Here is a 19,626-nt window from a genome sequence, read left to right as displayed (position 1 = left end):
GTGCAGAAGGTGTGGGTATGTCTTAATTAAAATACCTCAGTTCTGGGGCACCTGGGTGGCTTAGTCAGTTAAGCATATGCCTTTGGCTCAGGTCATGATCCTGGGGTCCTGGGATCGAGCCCTGTTTCAGGCTCTCTGTTCAGTGGGGAGCCTGCTTCTCCCTCTCCCTCTGACTGCTGCTCCCCATGCTTGTGCTCTTGCTCTTTCTCTCTCTAATAAATAAATTAAAAAAAATCTTAAAAAAAAAAGCCTCAGTACCATTGGTCAGTTTGCCAGACCCTTATGGAATGCTCTTAGATGCTCAGAGACTGAGGACTTTTCATCCCAAATTAATGCTGCAAATACCGTGTTTCAAAGGGTTACCAAAAGTAAAAGATTTTCTTGACAGGAAGTCCCTGAAAAGGCTCTTCCAGAGAACCCTGGTAATGTGTATACAGCTTTCATCACTGAGCTTTACTGTTGCAGCCCATACGAGTTGAATGCCAATTCTGTGTGTGCCACATATCTAGGTAACAAGTTTAAATGAGATGGGACTGTCATCAAGGAATTCGTAGTGTAATGGAAGGAATAGACCCCTAAACAGAAAGAAAAATGGGGGGGTCTAGTATGTATTGGCAGCCATGTCCGTTGTCACCTTGGCAAACGCCTGTCTCCTGGGGCTGAAGAGGGGAGCTCAACTGTCATCAGCTTCTCAGAAGATTGCTAAATTAGTTGCAGACAGTGAGAGCCCAGTGCTGCCAAATAAATCTCTAGAATTGAAATACAGCTGTGTTATATCTAGAACTCTGAGAACATACTCTCACCGTACATGCACCATACCATTTTCCTGAAAACTGTAGAGGTGGGAGAAAATATATTAACAAAGATAGTAATTTCTATAATGAGGGGGCACCTGGCTGGCTTAGTTGGTAGAGCATGGGACTCTTGATCTCGGGGTTGTAAGTTCTGTTGGGGTCGATTCCACGTTAAAACATGTTAACCCCTTAGGGCCTGCCTGGGCCTACTTAGCCATAGTGACTCCATGTTACCTAGGTAGACATTTCGTTGTTTAATAAAAGCCTTAGCAGTTACTGCTCTCGGTTCCAGGTAACTGTTACTAAAACACAACACCTAAAACAAGGCCATTTTGTTTATATCAGTTCCAGGTAACTATTACTAAAACACATACATAAAACAAGGCCATTTTGTTGTTTAATAAACGCCTCAACAGTTACTAGTATTGGTTCCAGGTAACCATTACTAAAACACACAGGTAGGAGACATCCAATCAGCCAAAGCCACATATGTAGATGTCTGTGATTGTGCCCTATAAAAACTAGCCTGTAAGACCAAGGGGCGTCGCTCTCTTCAGAGGCGGCCCTGGCCGGTCAGTCTGACTTCTAATGCTTAGCATAGAATAAAGCTTTACATAACTTTTACTTTGTCTCAGCCTCGTTTCCCTGGCCAGTCTAACTTCTAATGCTTGGCATAGAATAAGGCTTTGCATAACTTTGTCTAAGTCTCGTTCCTTTGATAATGGACCCAACAGTTCAAGCTCCACATTGGGTATAGAAATAATTTAAAAATTAAGAAGAAAATCTTTTAAAAAAATTACCATAATGAGGTCCATTCTCTGCCATCCTGGAAGGGAACGGTGAGCAGTGGATTGTTGTCTGTTTTAAATGGGGCAGGGAGGGGTCCTCTTCTCCTGAACACACACCCATACCCTGCTGGCCACAGTGCGGGTGTGTGCGTGCGTGTGTGTGCGTGTGTCCTCTTATCTGTGACCTGTGCTTTGAAAAGTTATCTGAGAGTAGGGCAAAGGGGAAAAAAGAAACCAGAAGCTTCCAGGCTAGACTTGGATTCTGGAGTGATGTTTCCTCTGAGGTCCCTCACGTGTCCTGAGAAAACCACTGCTCTTCCCTTACTTAGCTGCTTGATGGGAGAGGTGTTGTGGAGACAGCAGCTGAACAAAACCCTCGGGCAGGTGTGGAGAGCTCTTTATCTCCTTGCAGCTGAGGGTCATGCTTCTCTACTTCATCCAGGCCAGGAAGGAATCAGACCTACCATCTGTCATCCTGAATTTGTCACACATTTTCCTGCAGACACAATAGGTATCAATATCCTTTCTTTTGTTTTACTGATCATTAGGTTAAAGCTCAAAGAAATAAATTAACTCTGAAGTTGCACAGTTAATCAAATAATGCACATTATTAATAGCCATATGATTAGCTCTTTTAATACTCCTGTCTTTTTACCCCCTACTGTAATTTGAATAAGTAAATTTCCATTTGCCTCTATTCCTAGAAATTGAATGCACTCTGTGTACTTTGGAAAGTCACAAATTTTCTCTCCCTCCCCCAACTCCTATTTTGTTTGAGTTTCTGTTAGGCTGAAATAAGCTTTAAATTATTTAGCCAATTCTGTCACATCTGTGATCCACAACATGCAAAATTGGATTCCCTCCCACTCTTTCTTATTCTAGGAAATTCAGCCATTTCCATGTCATTTTCCCCTAACTTTACGACTTTCTGTTTGATTGATTGACTTACCATTTAGAGAAATACATTTCTGATTATTTTTTCTCTCTCTCTTGACTGAAGAGGGAGGAGGGAAGACAAAGGATGTGATCATCAATTTAATTTAAGAATAAAGAATTATTCATGAATATTATTTTTCTCAAGACAAAACAGAATAGTAAAACTTCATTGAGTTTGGGTGCTGTGCCACTGTCTTTGACAGAGTTGAACAAAAAGCTCCCCTTAGGACCAGCCCTTCCTCTGCCAATGACCTGCCCTCCTTTCCCAACCACAACCAAATTTGTCTGCCTCCTACGCATTCATTAATTTTTTTCAAATTCAGATCGTCACCTCCACCAGGATGTCCTCCTTAACTTCTCGCATTCTTACATCCAGTTTTCTCCCTTGCTGGGTACATTTATTCACTTACTGATTTATTCTACAAGTATTTCCGAGCACCCATTAAGTGCCAGGCACTGAACTAAGCACAGATCATGTACCAGTGAACACAGCTGACCAGCTCCCTGCCCTCCTGGCTCCCAATCTCCTGGGGAAGACAGACATTTTATAAAGATGGAAACACACAGATAAATGTGTGATTACAATTGGGATGATGGCCATGAAGGAAATAAAGATGCTCTTGGAGCCTGAAGAACCCAGTGGAGGAACAAGGAACACATGGTGTAGTGAGTTTTCAGTTTGCAGGTCAGTCTTCTGGGGGAGGCTGGGGGCTTCTTGACTGTCACTCTCTGTCCCCAGCAGCAGGGAGATCCGGGGGGGTCCTGCCCCCTGCAGGGTTGGGAGAGGGAGGGAGAGGGGGCAGGCACAGGGTTGGGTGCCTACATGTCAGGACACCTGCCTCCTCCCAACCTAGGGGCTCCTGAAAGCACTGGGGATTCTGCTGAGTAAAGGACATAAACCCCTGGCCACCAGAGTGAGGAAGGCAGCCTTTGCTCAGGAAATAAGGTGTGAGATTGGGGGTATGGAAGTGATGTCTCCTTCACCTCCTCTGTGAGGACTGTTCTTTCCTAACCTTGAGGATAGCCAGAGAGGTGGCTCAGTGGATGTGACACTATCCAGGGACATGGCTAATGGCCTGGTTTGAGTTCTGGTTATATTCTTCTTAATTCTATAGGATTAATAAGTAGAACATATTAAGTTCTTTTCAGAAATTTCTGTGGGACAATATGCGAATTCTTTTGTAAAAAATATTTCACGTTTTGATAGGCTTCAAAGAAGGAGTCAACTATAGCTAAAAAATAAAAGTGCATCGACAGAAATAGGACATCAACCCCCTACTTAGTAATAGGCCGAGAGTTCATAAGGAACACTGGGCGAGACACTCATTCTCTGGGATTCATTTTCAGTTTTAGCAAAGAAATACTTGCTCTTGAGTCACAGGATTCTTATGAATGTGTTATTCTTCTTTAAATTACGTAAACTTTAATTTCTTGAGATGAAATGTATTTTGTAAATTCAAAGTATAATCTAAATTAAAAAAATAGGTTGCAGCTTTTAAATATAATGAACTTGCTACTTTTCTCACCTATTTTTTTTTTCTCAATTTTAGTGGGTCAGAGAAAATATAACATCATCCAGTTGCATCCATTTCAGTTGAAGGCTTGTTATGAAAGCCTTTTTTTCCCTTTCATCTTTTAATTCTAAAGCGTATGGTTCCTTTAGGTAAAAAAATGAGATCATAACTGATAGAACCATTAATTATTTAAGAGAAATTGTCCAAATCACATTTATTCATGTGGAATTACTCTCTGGAATTTTATTATTCTATTCATTATAGTCAGCAAAACCAATATTTTAATAAAATCCAGGTGACAAATTTCTCAAGTTGTTAAAAATCTTTTACTTTGTCCACTTAAAGCATTAGTAGCTGGTATTAGGAAGTTTTATCTATATTTTTAAAACTTTTATTTAGTCTTATATAATTATTAAAAGTAATACACTTTTAAATGTTTGTAAGAAATATTTATAACTGTAATATGCAAAGTTCTATTTGGTTTTCTTAAACTGTTTTAAAAAGAAAAAATAATGTTATCCTATATATTAAGGTGTGTTTTAAATAGGCCTGTCTTCAAATGTGTCCATATCAGTCATGGAAATACAGACTAACGTTTACAGTGTCCATTATAGCGAATTATTAGTAATAAATTTTTTCTGTTAATGAGAAGTGACAGAAAAATCTTGACAAATTTAGATCTACAGAAAATATATAGTATTAGAGAAAGGTACTTTGTCAAGTTAATGAATTATTATAATGACTTTGATGCCAAAAATTTCATGGAAAAAATACTGGCTTAATTTGACCTAAAAATTTCTCAGCTTTAATGATCTCTCTCATTGGTTCTCTGAATTTTACTATTTGCATTTAATTTCTTTTATGCCAAGCCTTATGCTAAGCTCCTGGTGAGCTTTGTGTGGGTTTGTTGTGGGTTTTTTTTTTTTTTTTAATGCATTCTATTTCTGAGAGGACAATAATTCTCTATGATGCCTTAGTGAGCTTGATTCTATTAAGCTGCTTTGCTCTCGGACAGAGATTCTGAAAGGGACCAGAGCCAAGAAGTAGGGTTGCTGTAGGACTGGCCCAAAACAAGGAGTAATGGTCACTGCTCATGTGCAATTATCAGAGGTTTCTGGGTGGCGAACGTGTGACTTGCCAGGGGTTTCAGCCCAAGGGCTTTCTCTGATGAATTCAGCTCACTGATCAAAGCGTTTGCATTGGTCTAATTTATTCATTCCATCAATGAGAACTTGAGAATGAAAGAGATGGTTAAATGCCAACTGAGTGAAAGTTTTTAAAAATTAATTTGTCCTTCACTGTTGTATGTTTCAGAGACTGGAGCACAAGGAAGTTTTAGTGGGCTTGTTGTTCCTGGTTTTCCCGTTCATTCCAGCCAGCAATCTCTTCTTCAGGGTGGGTTTTGTGGTGGCCGAGAGAGTCCTTTACATGCCTAGGTAATTATCGCTCGTGATTTCCACTTTACGAGACCTGCCTTCTGTCACCAACGGATAGTTCCAGAGGGACGGTTCTTTGCTTGTGTCACAATTAGGTCCTTGTGTAGCTGAGGCGTTTATTACCTCAGCTTTCACAACAGCCACAGAGAGGAGTGGGTGAGCTTGAACTGGCATGTGTTTACTCTGGTGTAGAGCGGCTTACCTGCAGCTGGAAGCTTGACCATTAGATGTGAAACATTGACTGGAGTATATTCAGGATTTCAGCAGCCGTCATTTACCCCAATATATATGTTTCATTACGCATAATTGTCGTAGTTTTTTAGAAGTATGTGGATTGCATAAAATTATTATGTAGCAAGAGTGTAATTAATTTCTATTTTCTTCTTTCTGTCTCTCTTCCTTTCTTCTTTTAATTTAAAAAATAGGTAAAATCTCAAGAAAATATGTCCTTGAGAAAGAAAATGGTTAAAAATTATAAAGGGTATTCATCCATATGTGATTACACAGTGCCACTTATCTCTGAATATTTGAACTGGGCTGAAGCTTGTCTGTTCTCTTGTCTTATTCAGATGTCAGTGTTCAAGGCCACATTTCTTTTCAGATACCTGGAAATGTCTCCTGAGTGGTTCTGCCATTCATTCATTGTGTAACCTTGAGCAAGATATGAAGCTTTTTTGTACTGAGGCTTAACATTTTAAAAATAGGGATATTAGTAAACTTCCTAAAGTTAAGTAGTATCATGAATGTCATGTAAGAATGAAATTTTGTAGAAGGCAATATCCTAAACCAAAATATTATAATGAAATTATTATTTTTATTTATTAATATTGAATTAGGAGTTTTATTTTATTCTTTGAATTTTATTTGTTTCATATTTTTATTTAAATTCTAGTTAGTTAACATATCCTGTAATATTGGTTTTTAAGAGTAGAATTCAGTGATTCATCACTTATGTATAACACCCAATGCTTATCACAAGAAGTGGCTTCTTTAATGCCCATCACCCATTTAGCCCATCCCCTCGCCCACTTCCCCTCCAGCAACCCTCAGTTTGTTCTCTGTTGTTAACAGTCTCTTACAGTTTGCTTCCCACCCTCTTCCTTATGTTCATCTCTTTTGTTTCCTAAATTCCACATATGAGTGAAATCATATGGTATTTCTCTTTCTTTGACTGGCCTGTTTCACTTTGCATAGTATACTCTACCTCCATGCATGTCATTGCAACTGGCAAGATTTCATTCTTGTTGCTGGCTGAGTAATGTGTGTATGTGTGTGTGTGTGTGTGTGTGTGTGTACCACATCTTCTTTATCCATTTATCAGTCAGTGGACATTTGGGTTCTTTCCATAATTTGGCTCTTGTTGACAGTGCTGCTGTAAATGTCAGAGTGTATGTACCCCTTTGAGTCAGCATTTTTTTATCCTTTGGATTGGAATTTTAACTTTAAATTTTATTTTAAAATTAATATCAATATCAATAGATTTTAATTTCATTAATTGCCATTGAGTTAGAAATTTAAAGACACAAACAATCGAGACTTAATTTCATTAACCTTTGATTGCCCCCAAACCAAATATCTAACAGTTTTTCCAAGTCTTTACAGCTTCTTGTTTTGACTAGGTTCAAGAGAGAGGGCAGTCCTTCATTTTCTTTGTGTCTTCTGCACCATTTGTGAAGGAGGTTATTTCTTGATAAATACTGTATGTTATAGACAAAATACAACACAGATTCTTTGTATTCTGTATTGCTGTGAGATAACAGGCTTATGAGACCTTGCTAATAGGGAATATGAGGGCGAAGGGAACTCAGTGTCTATTCTAGATATGGTTTTGCTTAGACCAGCTGAAAGTGGCTTCAGGCAGTGCTGTTCTTTAGTGCGGATGATTCCAAGTGGAATCCATGTTCGTTCTTAACCTAACAAGTCTCAACAGAGCACATCTGCATTCTGTACTAGAATCTGAGATTACAAAAATAAGTGAGTCTCGGTGTCTGGCCTCAAAGAGTTTCACTGCTGATAAACACTAGTTAATGTTAATTGTACCAAAACTTCTAGTGAACTTCAGTTATATGTCACTAACTATGCTAAACATATTATATTTATGTTATCAGTTCACTCACACTGTTGATGTAGTAATCCATAGCTTCCCCCTGAAGTCAGGAGGCCCGTGTTTGAATTCTGGCTTAAGGATGAGTGTGATATTTCAAAGCCTCACTTCCCTCACCTGTATAAAATGAACATAATAGCACCCAACTCAATGAGACATTGTGAGCATTAAATGAGATGATCATTTAAAAAACTCAGAAAGTATTTTGCATTATATGTGGTCAATAAAAAATATATAACTATTATTGATTGATATCAGCTCCTTAAGTAGCTGATGACATTACCTTGTTTTACAAAAATACAACACCTGGATGCTAAGAAGTTAGTGAACTTGCCCAAGATGGGTAGAGATGGAATGCACTCTTTATCTACTGAAGGACCTCTCACCTTCCAAACTACATTTCTTTTCTTTTTTCTTTTTTTTTTTTTAAGGTTATTTATTTATTTATTTGACAGATGGGGATCACAAGTAGGCAGAGAGGCAGGCCGAGAGAGAGGAGGGAAGCAGGCTCCCCACTGAGCAGAGAGCCTGATGTGGGGCTTGATCCCAGGACCCTGGGATCGTGACCTGAGCCGAAGGCAGAGGCTTTAACTCACGGAGCCACCCAGGTGCCCCCTACATTGCTTTTCTTATGTAACATCTTAGTATTCTTCATAAGTGAAAAGAAGGAGCATTTCAGAACACAGTAACGTTCTTTCAGCTCAGCTCCATTTCATGATCAGGACGTGTACTTCTGAGTCCTGAGATATAAATCCTCAGGAATTTAGGATTCTGGGGGACAAGAAGTTGCATGTGCAGCAAACTTTCCTAATATAGAGATAAGAGAACAATTTCTAAGGAAATAAAGGGCTGGAATTTTAAACAAGAGGTTAAAATGTCATTTTTCTGGAAGAGACCCTTGTGTAAACATTATTAAGCCCTTAATACTGTCATCATCTGTTTGTGGGGTGTCTTAGTTAAAATAAGGGGTTCCTTTCACCAGGGTAGGTGTATTTTCTAAACTGCAGAATCATGCCAGCTCTGGCTCTCAGTGGGTTGTAACATCTTAAATAGACCTTTCTTTGACTTGTAAAAAAGATTTATTTATTTATTTTAGAGCAAGAGAGAAAGTGAGAAAGCACATGCGCAAGCAGGGAGAGGAGGAATGAGAGGGAGAGAGAGAATCCCAAGCAGACTCTGCACCAAGCACAGAGTCCAACATGGGGCTCCATCTCACAACCCTTAAGCTCATGACTTAGCCAAAACCAAGAGGATGCTCAACCAACTGAGCCACCCAGGCGCCCTGACCTTTCTCTGCCTTTCTTTTCTCTAAAATAGACAATGTAGTATCCCTGCCCCTTTTTCGATAGGAATAAGCTCTTTTGGATTAAAATGAAAGTTCTAAATATGAAGAAATCCTCAGTATTTCCGAGAACAGGTGCCTGCCTCTTAGAACCACTCGTATTTTGCTTCATTTTGTAAACTTGGTGCAGAGTCATCCAAAATCAGTGTCAGTAAGCTGGTCTTCATTAAAGAAATGACTAGGGGACGCCTGGGTGGCTCAGTTGGTTAAGCAGCTGCCTTCGGCTCAGGTCATGATCCCAGCGTCCTGGGATCGAGTCCCACGTCGGGCTCCTTGCTTGGCAGGGAGCCTGCTTCTCCCTCTGCCTCTGCCTGCTATTCTGTCTGCCTGTGCTCTCTCTCCACCCCCCCCCCGATAAATAAATAAAATCTTAAAAAAAAAAAAAAAAAGAAATGACTAGGGGTGCCTGGGTGGCTCAGTGGGTTAAAGCCTCTGCTTTCAGCTCAGGTTATGATCCTAGGGCCCTGGGATTGAGCCCTGCGTTGGGCTCTCTGCTCAGCAGGGAGCCTGCTTCCCCCTCTCTCTCTGCCTGCCTCTCTGCCTACTTGTGATCTCTGTCTGTCAATAAATAAAATCTTTAAAAAAAAAAACACAAATATGAAGTTTGACAATAGCACAGAAGATGAGAGAAGGAAACTCTCTCCTGAGTAAGACCTGCCAAGTCAAAGTTTGATAAAATCTTTTTTTAAAAGATTTTATCTTTAAAAAAAAAAAAAAAGGTGACTAGCTTTCTTTTCTCCCCAAATACCTGCATGTATGCATTGCAGAGTTTACATTCAGTCATCATTTTTTGAGGGTTTCAGCAGCTCTCTGCCCAACTATCCACTATTTTCTACTGAGGTAGGTTAGCTGGTCACTGCTGGGTAAAATCTTTTCCAGAGAAAGTCCCCCATTTTCATAGAAAACTTGTCAATATCTATAAACTGTGCTGAAGTCCTTAGAGATACTGGAAACTTCCTGGGGACCACAGAGAAGTTTGCATGTGCTGTAGGCATCCCTAGGAAAGTGTGAGGACACTGGATGTTGCTTGTTGCATTTATTAAGGTTAGACATTGGTTTTGGTGATGGGGAAGAATATTTCCCAAGCCTTTCATTCACACAGGAATCTTCTCTGCATGACTCCCCTTAAATTTTGACCTTGACAAGAAGGAGCCGTTATCCACAGCATTAAGTACCCAAGTGCTTTAGGAAAACATATACATAGTGTTCTCAGTGGAAGTTTGATAATACCCATTGTCCTTTTTATGCAGACATCTGTGTTGTCTCAGGACCTTTAGCAATTATAGGACAATGAAGTAAAAGGCTGAATGGGTAATCCTTCTGAGGAAGTTGAGCTTTCTACTCATTAAATGTTTGTTTCAAGTGATATGACGCCAAATCCTGGCCTTAGATTCCATCCATAAACACCACAGAAGTCATGTCCACCCTCACTGAATCCTGGGTGACTCCCATGAGGCCCTGGGGCTAATTTGGCTATTTTACAAGAAAAGCCCAGAATAAGTCAGACCAAGTGCTCTTTTATCTCTGCCTTTATGCCTAACAACGAACAAGCCACTAAAATCTTCTGGCTTCGGTTCTCTCTCCATCCTAACTTAGATAAGACCCAAAATATCACCTTCCTCTCACTTGCACTTTGAAATCTATAGATAAAAGGGGCAGAAATAGGCTATTTATCATTGCATGGCTTTAGGGTCAGAGTTTCACCACCAAAAGAAATTGGAATAATCTTTTCTTCTGGTGATAAATGTCTATTTTTTGGATTTCCTTTTTGAACAGGCTGGAGAGTTTGGGGCTTAAATCACTTTTTTTTTTTTAACAGAAATTTTGATCTCTCATTCTCTCCAGAGAGGCATATAATTTGATGGCTACTTTTTTGGTATTTTATAAAAACCACATTAGAATGCTTCAAAGGACTAAAATTTCTTTGAATCAGTGAAGCAGAAATAGTTGTTGAGAGCTCTCAAATGAAGTCACAGGATGTGATCAGATATCCATTTACATGCCAGATTAAAGGTGATTTATTCACTTCAGCGCCAAAGAGCAAATTCCTAAGCTACTTTTAAGAAAACATGAATGAATAGAAAGAGGAGGCAGATAAGGATAAATGAAGGCAGACCCAGTATTATGGGTAGCATTGATCAAGAATAGTTGAAACCACAGAAAAAGAAGTTAGATACCATGTGTTGGAGGGAAGAAAGAAATATAAAAAATTACTCTACTCTTAGAAAGATGCCATTTGTATGGCAAAATCCCTAAGCTTATGGACACAAAAGATGTGGAAAATTGGAAAAATGATGACTCCCCCAACCCATTCATTTTTTTATTTTGAGGGTTACTTTCAAGTCATACTTATCAATTTGAAATGAAATTTTCAGTCTTACATGGGTCACTATGGGGGCAATACTGCAGTATTTCTCAGGATGCAAAATGACTACCTCAGAAGTAATACTCTCCTGTTATCCGATATTGGGAACCCCTTCTGAGGAGCCATCTATGCATAGGCTTCTTCAGACTTGCTGGAGGAGAGTGATGATTATTGGAGAGTAAATCAAAGTTTGGCCAAATATGAAAATCAGCAGCTCAGTCGCTCAAAGCAGCACAAGCTTAGCTTAGCAAATCCAGTAGGAAGAAGACTGAACTGGAAATAAGCACAGTTCTGTCCCCTACTGCCTGGAAGCCTTGGAGGAATCATTTTCCTACCAGTAAAACCAGAGGGTTAGCCTTGCTCAGTGGTCTTCAAGCGTTGCTTAGATCTCCATGACAGACTTTTCCCTGACTGGTCTGTGGCAAAATTGGGAGGGTGAGGGGAGAGAGAAAGACAGTGTAGTGGGTTTTGCATAAAGTTTTATCTGTGCTTTTTTAAATTATGAAATTATGCCTTTCTTATATTTTTGGTATTAAAATATCCTTTCTCCTATGACAAGATGGTAAGAGCAGCAGAGGGTGCACAACACTCCTCCCCCACCCAAGTCCACTTTCTTGGAAATTTTACAGGTTTGAGAAATCTCAACCCCTGTAATCATTGTGCTACATGATCTCTAAGGTCTCTTTCAGCTCCAAAGCTCAATGTTTTGTGATTCAGAATAGCCTTGAGGAAAACATGAATTTTTTTTCTTCTTCAGATTTTAAACAAGGATTTTTGTCATGCATTGGAATGTGACTACCTGTGTCTGCTCTTTTTCAGTAGGATGGTCCCCATAGGAAAGGGAGAGGGGTTCCATTGGGGGAAGGGAAAGGAAGGCAGTACATTTGCCATGGGGACGGGTTCTCTCAGGGGCCTGGTGGTGACACCAGGAAGTGCTTCGGGAAGCATCTGTGTGGGCTCTGCTGTGAGAAAAGATGGTGTCCTCATAAGCAGCAGGAACAGCTGATGCTTAGAAGTTCACGGGGGAAAGCAGCAAGAAGGAAAGTATGCTATATGTCAGGAGGAAACAGGCCCCAGCAGAAGGAGCAAGGCCAGACCTCCCTCTTCAAGGAGCGGTTGTATAGGCAGCTTAGTAAGAGAGTTTGCAGTCCATGAGAACAGGTCAGAAGTTGGCCTGTTCCCATGAAGTCATGGAGGGAGACTTGTTAATTCAGCTGAAGCTGATGATCTAAACAGGGACTCAAAAGCACAGGTTAGGTTGCCCCAAAGTGGTTGGTACCGAATAGAGACGATTGAGTCCCTCTAAGTCTATGGTTTGCATGGATGGGACAAGATTGAACGTAAGAGGACACGAGTAACTCTATTTTGAGAGGGCCAAGTCACAAAAATCGTGGAAAACCCAGGAACAAGGCAAAGCCAGATATTCATTTTTTAGTTTGAGGTTTTGTTTTGTTTTTGTGTGTTGGGGTGGGGTTTTTTGTGTTTTTTTTTTTCTTTCTTTTTTTTTTTTTTGCCTCAAATTCCTATTGTATAATACATTAGAGAGGTGGGAAAAGCACCTTGGGCTTGGCAAAGAGCCATTTAACTAAAAACACAAGAAATAGATTGAAAGGCACTTTTCAGTTAAGTTACAAGGTCTAGTGTACCAGGTCTCTGAGAATATATATATGTGTAAGTGTGCATATGTGTTGGCTAATTTACCTAGAGCCACTCTATTAGTGCCTAGTTTTAGCTCTGAATCCATTTTTATGCATTTCTATCATGCCATCTTAAAAGAAGGTTCTCTTTTATCATAATGAGCCCAATGAAAGGAAAAGGAGAAATGCAGTGGGCTATTACACGAATGGGCCATAAAGTCCTATCACCAAATGATCTGGAGAGAAAGCGTGAAGGTCAGGGATACCACTGGAGAAGAAACAGTGGGAAGATCGAAGATTTGAGTAAGGATATAAGTCTTTTTACTTTAGAGAGGTATGCCTTTGCTTTTAAACTTGGCATCTTTCGTGTTATGCGCCATGTTTTAAAAGAGGGCTGAGTCTGTCAAACTCTGCTGCTCCTCCCCACGCCTCCAGGCTTCAGTGGGACAAACTTCCACTGTCACGCAGTTGGAGGCTTCCTGCTGGTGTAATAACCTACTTCGGGGTTTCAGAAGTTGATTAAGGTTGTTCTTCAAAATATGATGGAGTAAGGACGGAAATATTTGATACCAGGTCGTTTGTCTCTTTGCTCTTGCTGTGCCGGCATGAACTGTTCCAATCTAGCCCTCCGAGATCTGAATTCAGAAGAGGTGTGAGATCTAGAAGCTACGCCTTGTCCAGTGAGGGCTGCTCTTGAGAGAAGTACCCAGGTAGGGAGGGGCCCAGGGTTGCCCCAGGCTTGGGGTCAGTGCTTGTGGTTGGGAGTGAGTGTGCTGTGTGAAGAACGTGACCAGGAAGGAAAGCAGTAGGACTTTATTGGGGGACTCAAGCGAATGTGTTCTAAAATTGGAGATTGTAGATTGTAGACAAATAGAACAGAACAGAGCCATAGTGAAAATGAAGTGAACTGATGGGGAGGTTGGGTGCTGGTGGGCTAAAGATCAGTTGGCCAATCTGTGGGGTGGCCTGGGGCATGAGATGAGGATAATCTCGGGCAGTCACTCACTGAACTATAATCATGGCCTTAATATCATAGAAGTCTATTAGTTAATAAAAAATGAATGTTCATGCCTATTAAGTCCTAAATGATGAACAGTGAATGTCTTGGAAACCACAATTTGAAAGTAAAATTTGGAGAGTGTAATTTGGATTCAGATGAGCCTAAATGGAAAAATATATGTGAAAAATACCATAAGCTGTGGTAGGTAGCTGCAAGTCATTATTTCAGTCTGCCCTGTGCAAATGAGGAGATTGGAGGAATCTAAGCAAAACAGCATAGGTACAGGCCTCTCCTTTCCCGGCCCATCTCTTCCTCCATTGGTTCTGCAACCCTATTCTAGCACGTCAGTGTTCTGGAACATCACACTGAAGGAGGTTAGGAAATGCACCTCTGCTAACAGAGGAGAGCAACTAAAGCATAGATGTTGACAGCCCAGGTCCTGCACAGCCAACTATGGCTCTGCCTGGAGGGTGGGAGTGGACTGAAGTGTGGCCATCTCAGGCTCCCTTCTATCAAGACCCCTCATACTTATAAGTGAATCCATTTCTTTCCTTTTCTGTTGGATTCCACGCAGGAAGATGTATCTCAAACCATTGGCTTTTTTTTTTTCATCTTTATTGAAATATAATTGACATATAATACAGTATAAATTGAAGGTATACACGTGTTGATTTGATACATTTATATATATTGCCAAATGGTTACCACTAAACCAGTGACTTATTAATACAAATTTTAGTAATCTTCGAATATCCTCCATACTCTTAGAAACCCGGATTGTCCTGCTCTTGTGAGGTTTGGAACCACCATTTTTGTATGTGTTCTCTCATAGTACCCTGAACAACAGATACTTCATAAAAGAGTATTGTGGAGACTCCAGGAACACTGGACACATGACAGAGCATATGCCTGTTAACACACAGGATAGAGGAAGGGGCAACAACAACTAGTGGATTGTCCATTATGCCTTTGCTTCAGAAGTGCAGATGCTTTACCATAGACCATAGTAGTTTATAGAGGAAGGGACAGAATTCAGGTTCCTGAGATGGGCATGCTTGTGGGTGGGTAGGGAGAGAGGGGGTTTCTAACTTTTTTTTTTTTGGGGGGGGGGGTTTCTAACTTTTTAGGAGTTGCTTTAGAGTTCCTTGGGGGAGTCGTTTTGGCTTTGGCTGAAAGGCCTCTTGGGCCCAGATGGGAAATCTGGCTTTGACTATCTGTACCAGGCTGGGAGGGAAGGAAGCCAGACCAGGAGTGAAGGTTCCTGCAAGGGAAAACACCCACATCCCACGGCTGGATAGTTCTCCTGGTGGTGAAAGTGGGTCTTATCATCTCTACTACTGACTTGGATTAATTCATTTTTAGGTTTACCCTTGTTTCCATGTTAGTTTCTGATACTTTTAACCTCATTGTTCAACCACACTTAAGAAACAGCCCCTGTCATAGTCTGATGCTCAGGGTGCAAATGAATGAAACTTACTCCATCCTTAAATAACCAGCCTGAACTTCCAAACAGTTAATACTCTATTTCATATGAAAGCTAAGAACAATGCTGCTTATTGTGCATTAGTTCACCAAAAAGATGATAGTTTGCATTTTCTTACCTTTCTTCTTTCTTCTTGTATTCACAAAGACAGAGTGGAGAAAGATTTGAAATGGGAATAGGGAAGATTTGCTTAAGTGCTTTTTGAATTCTAGAATTGTGAATGCACATTAGCATACATACTTGGCTACCTGTATTTCGCAAATTCAAGTGTATTTTACTTCCTACAATAGATTGTTCTATAAAAGTGGTGTGTGACTCAGACCTTTATGAAGTTAACAATATTGTACAAGGGAGTTTGTAGTTTTAAGGGAGTTTTCTGTGAATGCTTTTGGAAGACTTACATTATTCTATAAATTACATAGTTTGGGTCAATCTGGATTTCTAATAAACTGGATTTCTTGAGGTATTTACAGATCTAATCACATAGTTGAATGATATACACAGTACATTTTATTGATGTCATAGAATATGGCATACTAAACACACACATGAACATATAAACACTTCACTTGAAAACACAGATACCTTGTATTCAGTTCACAGACTATGTCCACATACATGATTTCATTTACTACAAACAGCAGTGCTTTAAGTAGCTATATTTTCAGCTATTAAGGCAGGCAATGTTAAACTCTTACAGAAGAAACAACTGAGGCTTCATGAGATTGAGCAAAACTCCTGTGGCCGGCGAACTCCTGAGTGTTAGGAAAGAACCCAGTTCCCACATCCCTTTTCCTCACTGTGAACTCCCAAGCTTCAAGTTTGTACCAGAGCACTTTGGTTCCACTGTGGCTCATAGTGTTTTAGGAGCCTCAGGAAATTGCCACATTTACAGGAGGCTGGTAGAGAGAGACATCTGTTCTAACCTGGATATGTGCAGACTGTACACACATCCTGTCTCATATTCTATTCAGCAGAAAATAATTCCCTAATAAAAATATTATTATTATAACACTAATGTTACCATTTATGGTTGTCTGTCGAACATGATACACAGTGTAAAATTATTTCCTTTTACAAACAAGAAAATTAATAAGTAGAGAATTTAAATAATCAAAGATCCAACAACAGGCATTGTCAGAACTGAAATGTAGATTCCAGAGCTCTGTCTTATTTACCACAAGAGGTCTTATAAATTTGGAGCTAGTTGATGAACTACAAGGTTGAGAGGGAGCCTCTCATCTTCAAAGACATAGAGGAGAATCAGGTTCTCAGAAGGTGAAAGCAATGGCATTATTATCCCAATTATTCATAAATATGCCGAGGAAAGAGCAGAAGAAATCTATTTCTTGGAGAAGTGATCGAAGTTCTTCATCACCCCTGTGAGAGCCCAGTACCTAGGATGAGGAGCACACAAGAGAGAAAAGTACAAGAAATGCTTTTGGAGTCATTTTCTTAGAATATGAATAAACTTACATCCAGATACATTTAGCCTTCTGAGAAATTTTCCTGCCTATCAAATATTGGAGATTAAAAAAAAAAAATTAAGTCTTGGAGACTTGGCTCACCAGAAGCTGGCAGCTTCCAGGTTAAGTCTGATCCATGGCCTCACCATTGGCCCATGCTGCCTCTAGGCTGCAGCATCAAACACCTGTTCTGGGCTCTGAATTCTAGGGCTTTATTGTTTAACCATCCATGAGACCAGAATCAGATCTTGCTGTCATAATTTGCCAAGTGGGGATTCACCAGACCAGAATGAAGTTAACTAGGGCTGTGTTTCATTGCAAATATCTAAAGTTGGGATTTTTTTTTTTTTTTTTTAGCAATAAAATCATAAGACTGTGTCTAACTTATACCACTAATGTTATTTGTAGATCCTTTCAGTGGGTTCTTTGGGTTTAAGTTAAAAGGTAGAATTTCAGTTCAAATTAATCGTGAAAAGATTCTCTTTGCTCCATGTAATTAAACAAAAAGTGAAGTCATAGTAAACATCATAACATGCTCGGCCCAGGGATCAAAAATTGTTCTCTTTTCAGGCTGATGTAAATAGGAAGAAATATTCTTTTATCACTGAAGAGCTTCTGGGCAAGGTTCATGAAAGTACATTTGTACTATTTACACAATGATTAACTTCTCACAAAGTTCTCGAGTAACAGGTGTAAATATTTTTCATTCTAATATGGAAGGACAAACATGGTTGACCTGCATTTCCTCTTCGGTTCCCTTTGGATGTGCATCATGAAAGTATCAAGGAGAGATGCCGAGTCTCTAGTTGTTACATGCACTGAAATGGGGATAATACCTGCAGCCAGTGAGTGAGAGATCAAACAATGATTCCTCGTGAAGAAGCAGTGAGTGATGTTTCTCAAGATGCTTTGAAACTGCATCTCAGTGCTGAGGCAAACCAATCAGTAGCCAGAGTTTTGTTCTTCAGGTACTGGTTTTGTTCACTGTCAGCAGTTTGAATGACTCCGTTATGCTCTGTGTAGAGGTCTCTAATCAGAGCCCAGATTTTCCTTAATCAGATTCACCAAAGCACTCTGCAGCCTGGTTTCATCTCCCTGGAGGCCAGAAAGTCATGTAGCTTCTCATTTGCTTGATTTTCTACTTTCAAAATGAGGACTTGGCCTGGCCCTAGAAATGGAGAGAGTTCTCCCCCCTGCTGCTGAGATCTTTATTAAAGCAGATGTTGAAGGATGAAATGTCATAATAGAGAAGCATCTTAATCTTGGTGATATTGTGTTCAAGTTTGTAAGAATGTGATACTCTCTAAGAAATTTGCAAGCCTAAGTAGAGATTATTTTATATGGCTTACCATTTCTTTGAGCCATATGTCAGTACAAGGACTTTCCAAAAACAATGATCATGTTACTTGATACTGATGCCCTTGCTCAGTGGAAAGGAATCGCCTTCCCTTTCTTTTGGTTATAGCAAGGGTCAACACACTGTGGCTCCTGAGTGAAGGCTGGCCTGTTTTATAAATAAATTATATCGGAACATAGCCATGCCCATTAATTTACATAGTGTCGTTGGCTGCTTTCCTGCCCCAAAGATAGAGTGGGCAGGACAGAAAAGCCTGAAAAGCCCGAAATATTTATGCTTTGGCCCCTTCCAGAAAAGGTTTGCCAACTTCTGGAGATTAGCATTGCGGTAGAGTCTTGGGTCTTCTCTGTTACTAGTTGTGGGTGCTGGGGACAAGTTACTTGACTCCTATAAGCTTTAATTCCCTCATTTATGGAATGGGAGATACCGAGGATTATATATTCAAATCAGATAATATATTTAAAACCAGAACAGTCCTTATCCTAGGTCCTACAGATACTGTGGACAGGTCCATGCAAAGCTTTTAGCGCAGTGCCTGGCCAATAGAAGGACTCAGTAAAGATACGGATGTGTAAAATAGTTCATTACTTTTGTTGTTGTTATCTTTGTTATTCTTATCTTCTCCCATTTTGTGGCCATAGCTTGGGGACCCCATGTGGAGATGCCAGTGTTCTCCTCTCCCACTGCTCTGCCTGATGGCAGCTCTGTTTCCTACAAGGAGACAGAAAAAAAGTATTGAAATTTTACAAATGGAGTGATTAGGAGGGAAGTAAGTCAAGGTGTGTTGATAAGGTGCGAGGAACGCAAGGATCAGCCAGTTAAGTCAAAAACCAGACAAGCAGGACAGTGTATGGAGTGTGAGTTTGGAATCTGAAATGCATGGGTTTGTATCTTTGCCCTACTATACAGGCTGTGTGACCGAATTCAGGAAATCAGTTCACCTTCTCCCTCGTCATCATCTTTATGAGTAAACACCTCTAGCATCGAGTGACCCACAGGGACGCGAGGATGAGCTGAACTCCTACATGGAACATGCTTGGCCCATGAGATGTACTCAGCAAACATTTGTTCTTCATGGAGCTGCTTTATGAAGGCAGAAACAAGGAGACAGCTGGTACTACAGCTGTGGGTGCCTGTATGGGGTACATGCCTTTCAGGACTTTGCTCCCATGTCACTTTTCCCATGGTGCCATTCCTGACCATATTAAAATCTCGACTTCCTCCCCTCCCTGAGCTTCCTCGTCCTCTTTGCTGATAGATTATTACCCATGTAACATACCCTGCTGTGGCGCACACTCTGTGTTTTATTTGCTTATTGGCTGTTTCTTTCCACCCACGTGGGTTCCACAAGGACAGGAATTCTTGTCTCTTTTGTCCACTGCTACGGTCTTGGTGCCTATAATT

General features: G+C 40.2%; 1 protein-coding gene and 1 long non-coding RNA gene across 3 annotated transcripts in view; both read left to right on the top strand.

Annotated features, from left to right (window-relative positions):
- Positions 1–19,626, top strand: part of TMTC1 (transmembrane O-mannosyltransferase targeting cadherins 1) — a 264,007-nt gene that overhangs the window by 164,520 nt on the left and 79,861 nt on the right. For both annotated transcript variants that reach the window (XM_013057825.2, XM_004755702.3), the window contains one exon: positions 5,347–5,468. In XM_013057825.2, the coding sequence (XP_012913279.2) occupies positions 5,347–5,468 (122 nt within the window). The remainder of the gene's footprint in view (positions 1–5,346; positions 5,469–19,626) is intronic.
- On the top strand, positions 9,466–17,797 carry LOC123389970. Its single transcript, XR_006604650.1, has 2 exons — positions 9,466–13,626; positions 17,586–17,797. It is a non-coding gene; the product is annotated as an uncharacterized LOC123389970 (long non-coding RNA).

The sequence above is a fragment of the Mustela putorius genome, unplaced genomic scaffold (assembly GCF_011764305.1).
Source record: "Mustela putorius furo isolate JIRA1106 unplaced genomic scaffold, ASM1176430v1.1 tig00537227_pilon_pilon_pilon, whole genome shotgun sequence".
Taxonomy (NCBI): domain Eukaryota; kingdom Metazoa; phylum Chordata; class Mammalia; order Carnivora; family Mustelidae; genus Mustela; species Mustela putorius.
Note: the sequence above shows the minus strand (reverse complement) of the source record. Positions and strands in the feature narration are given on the sequence as shown.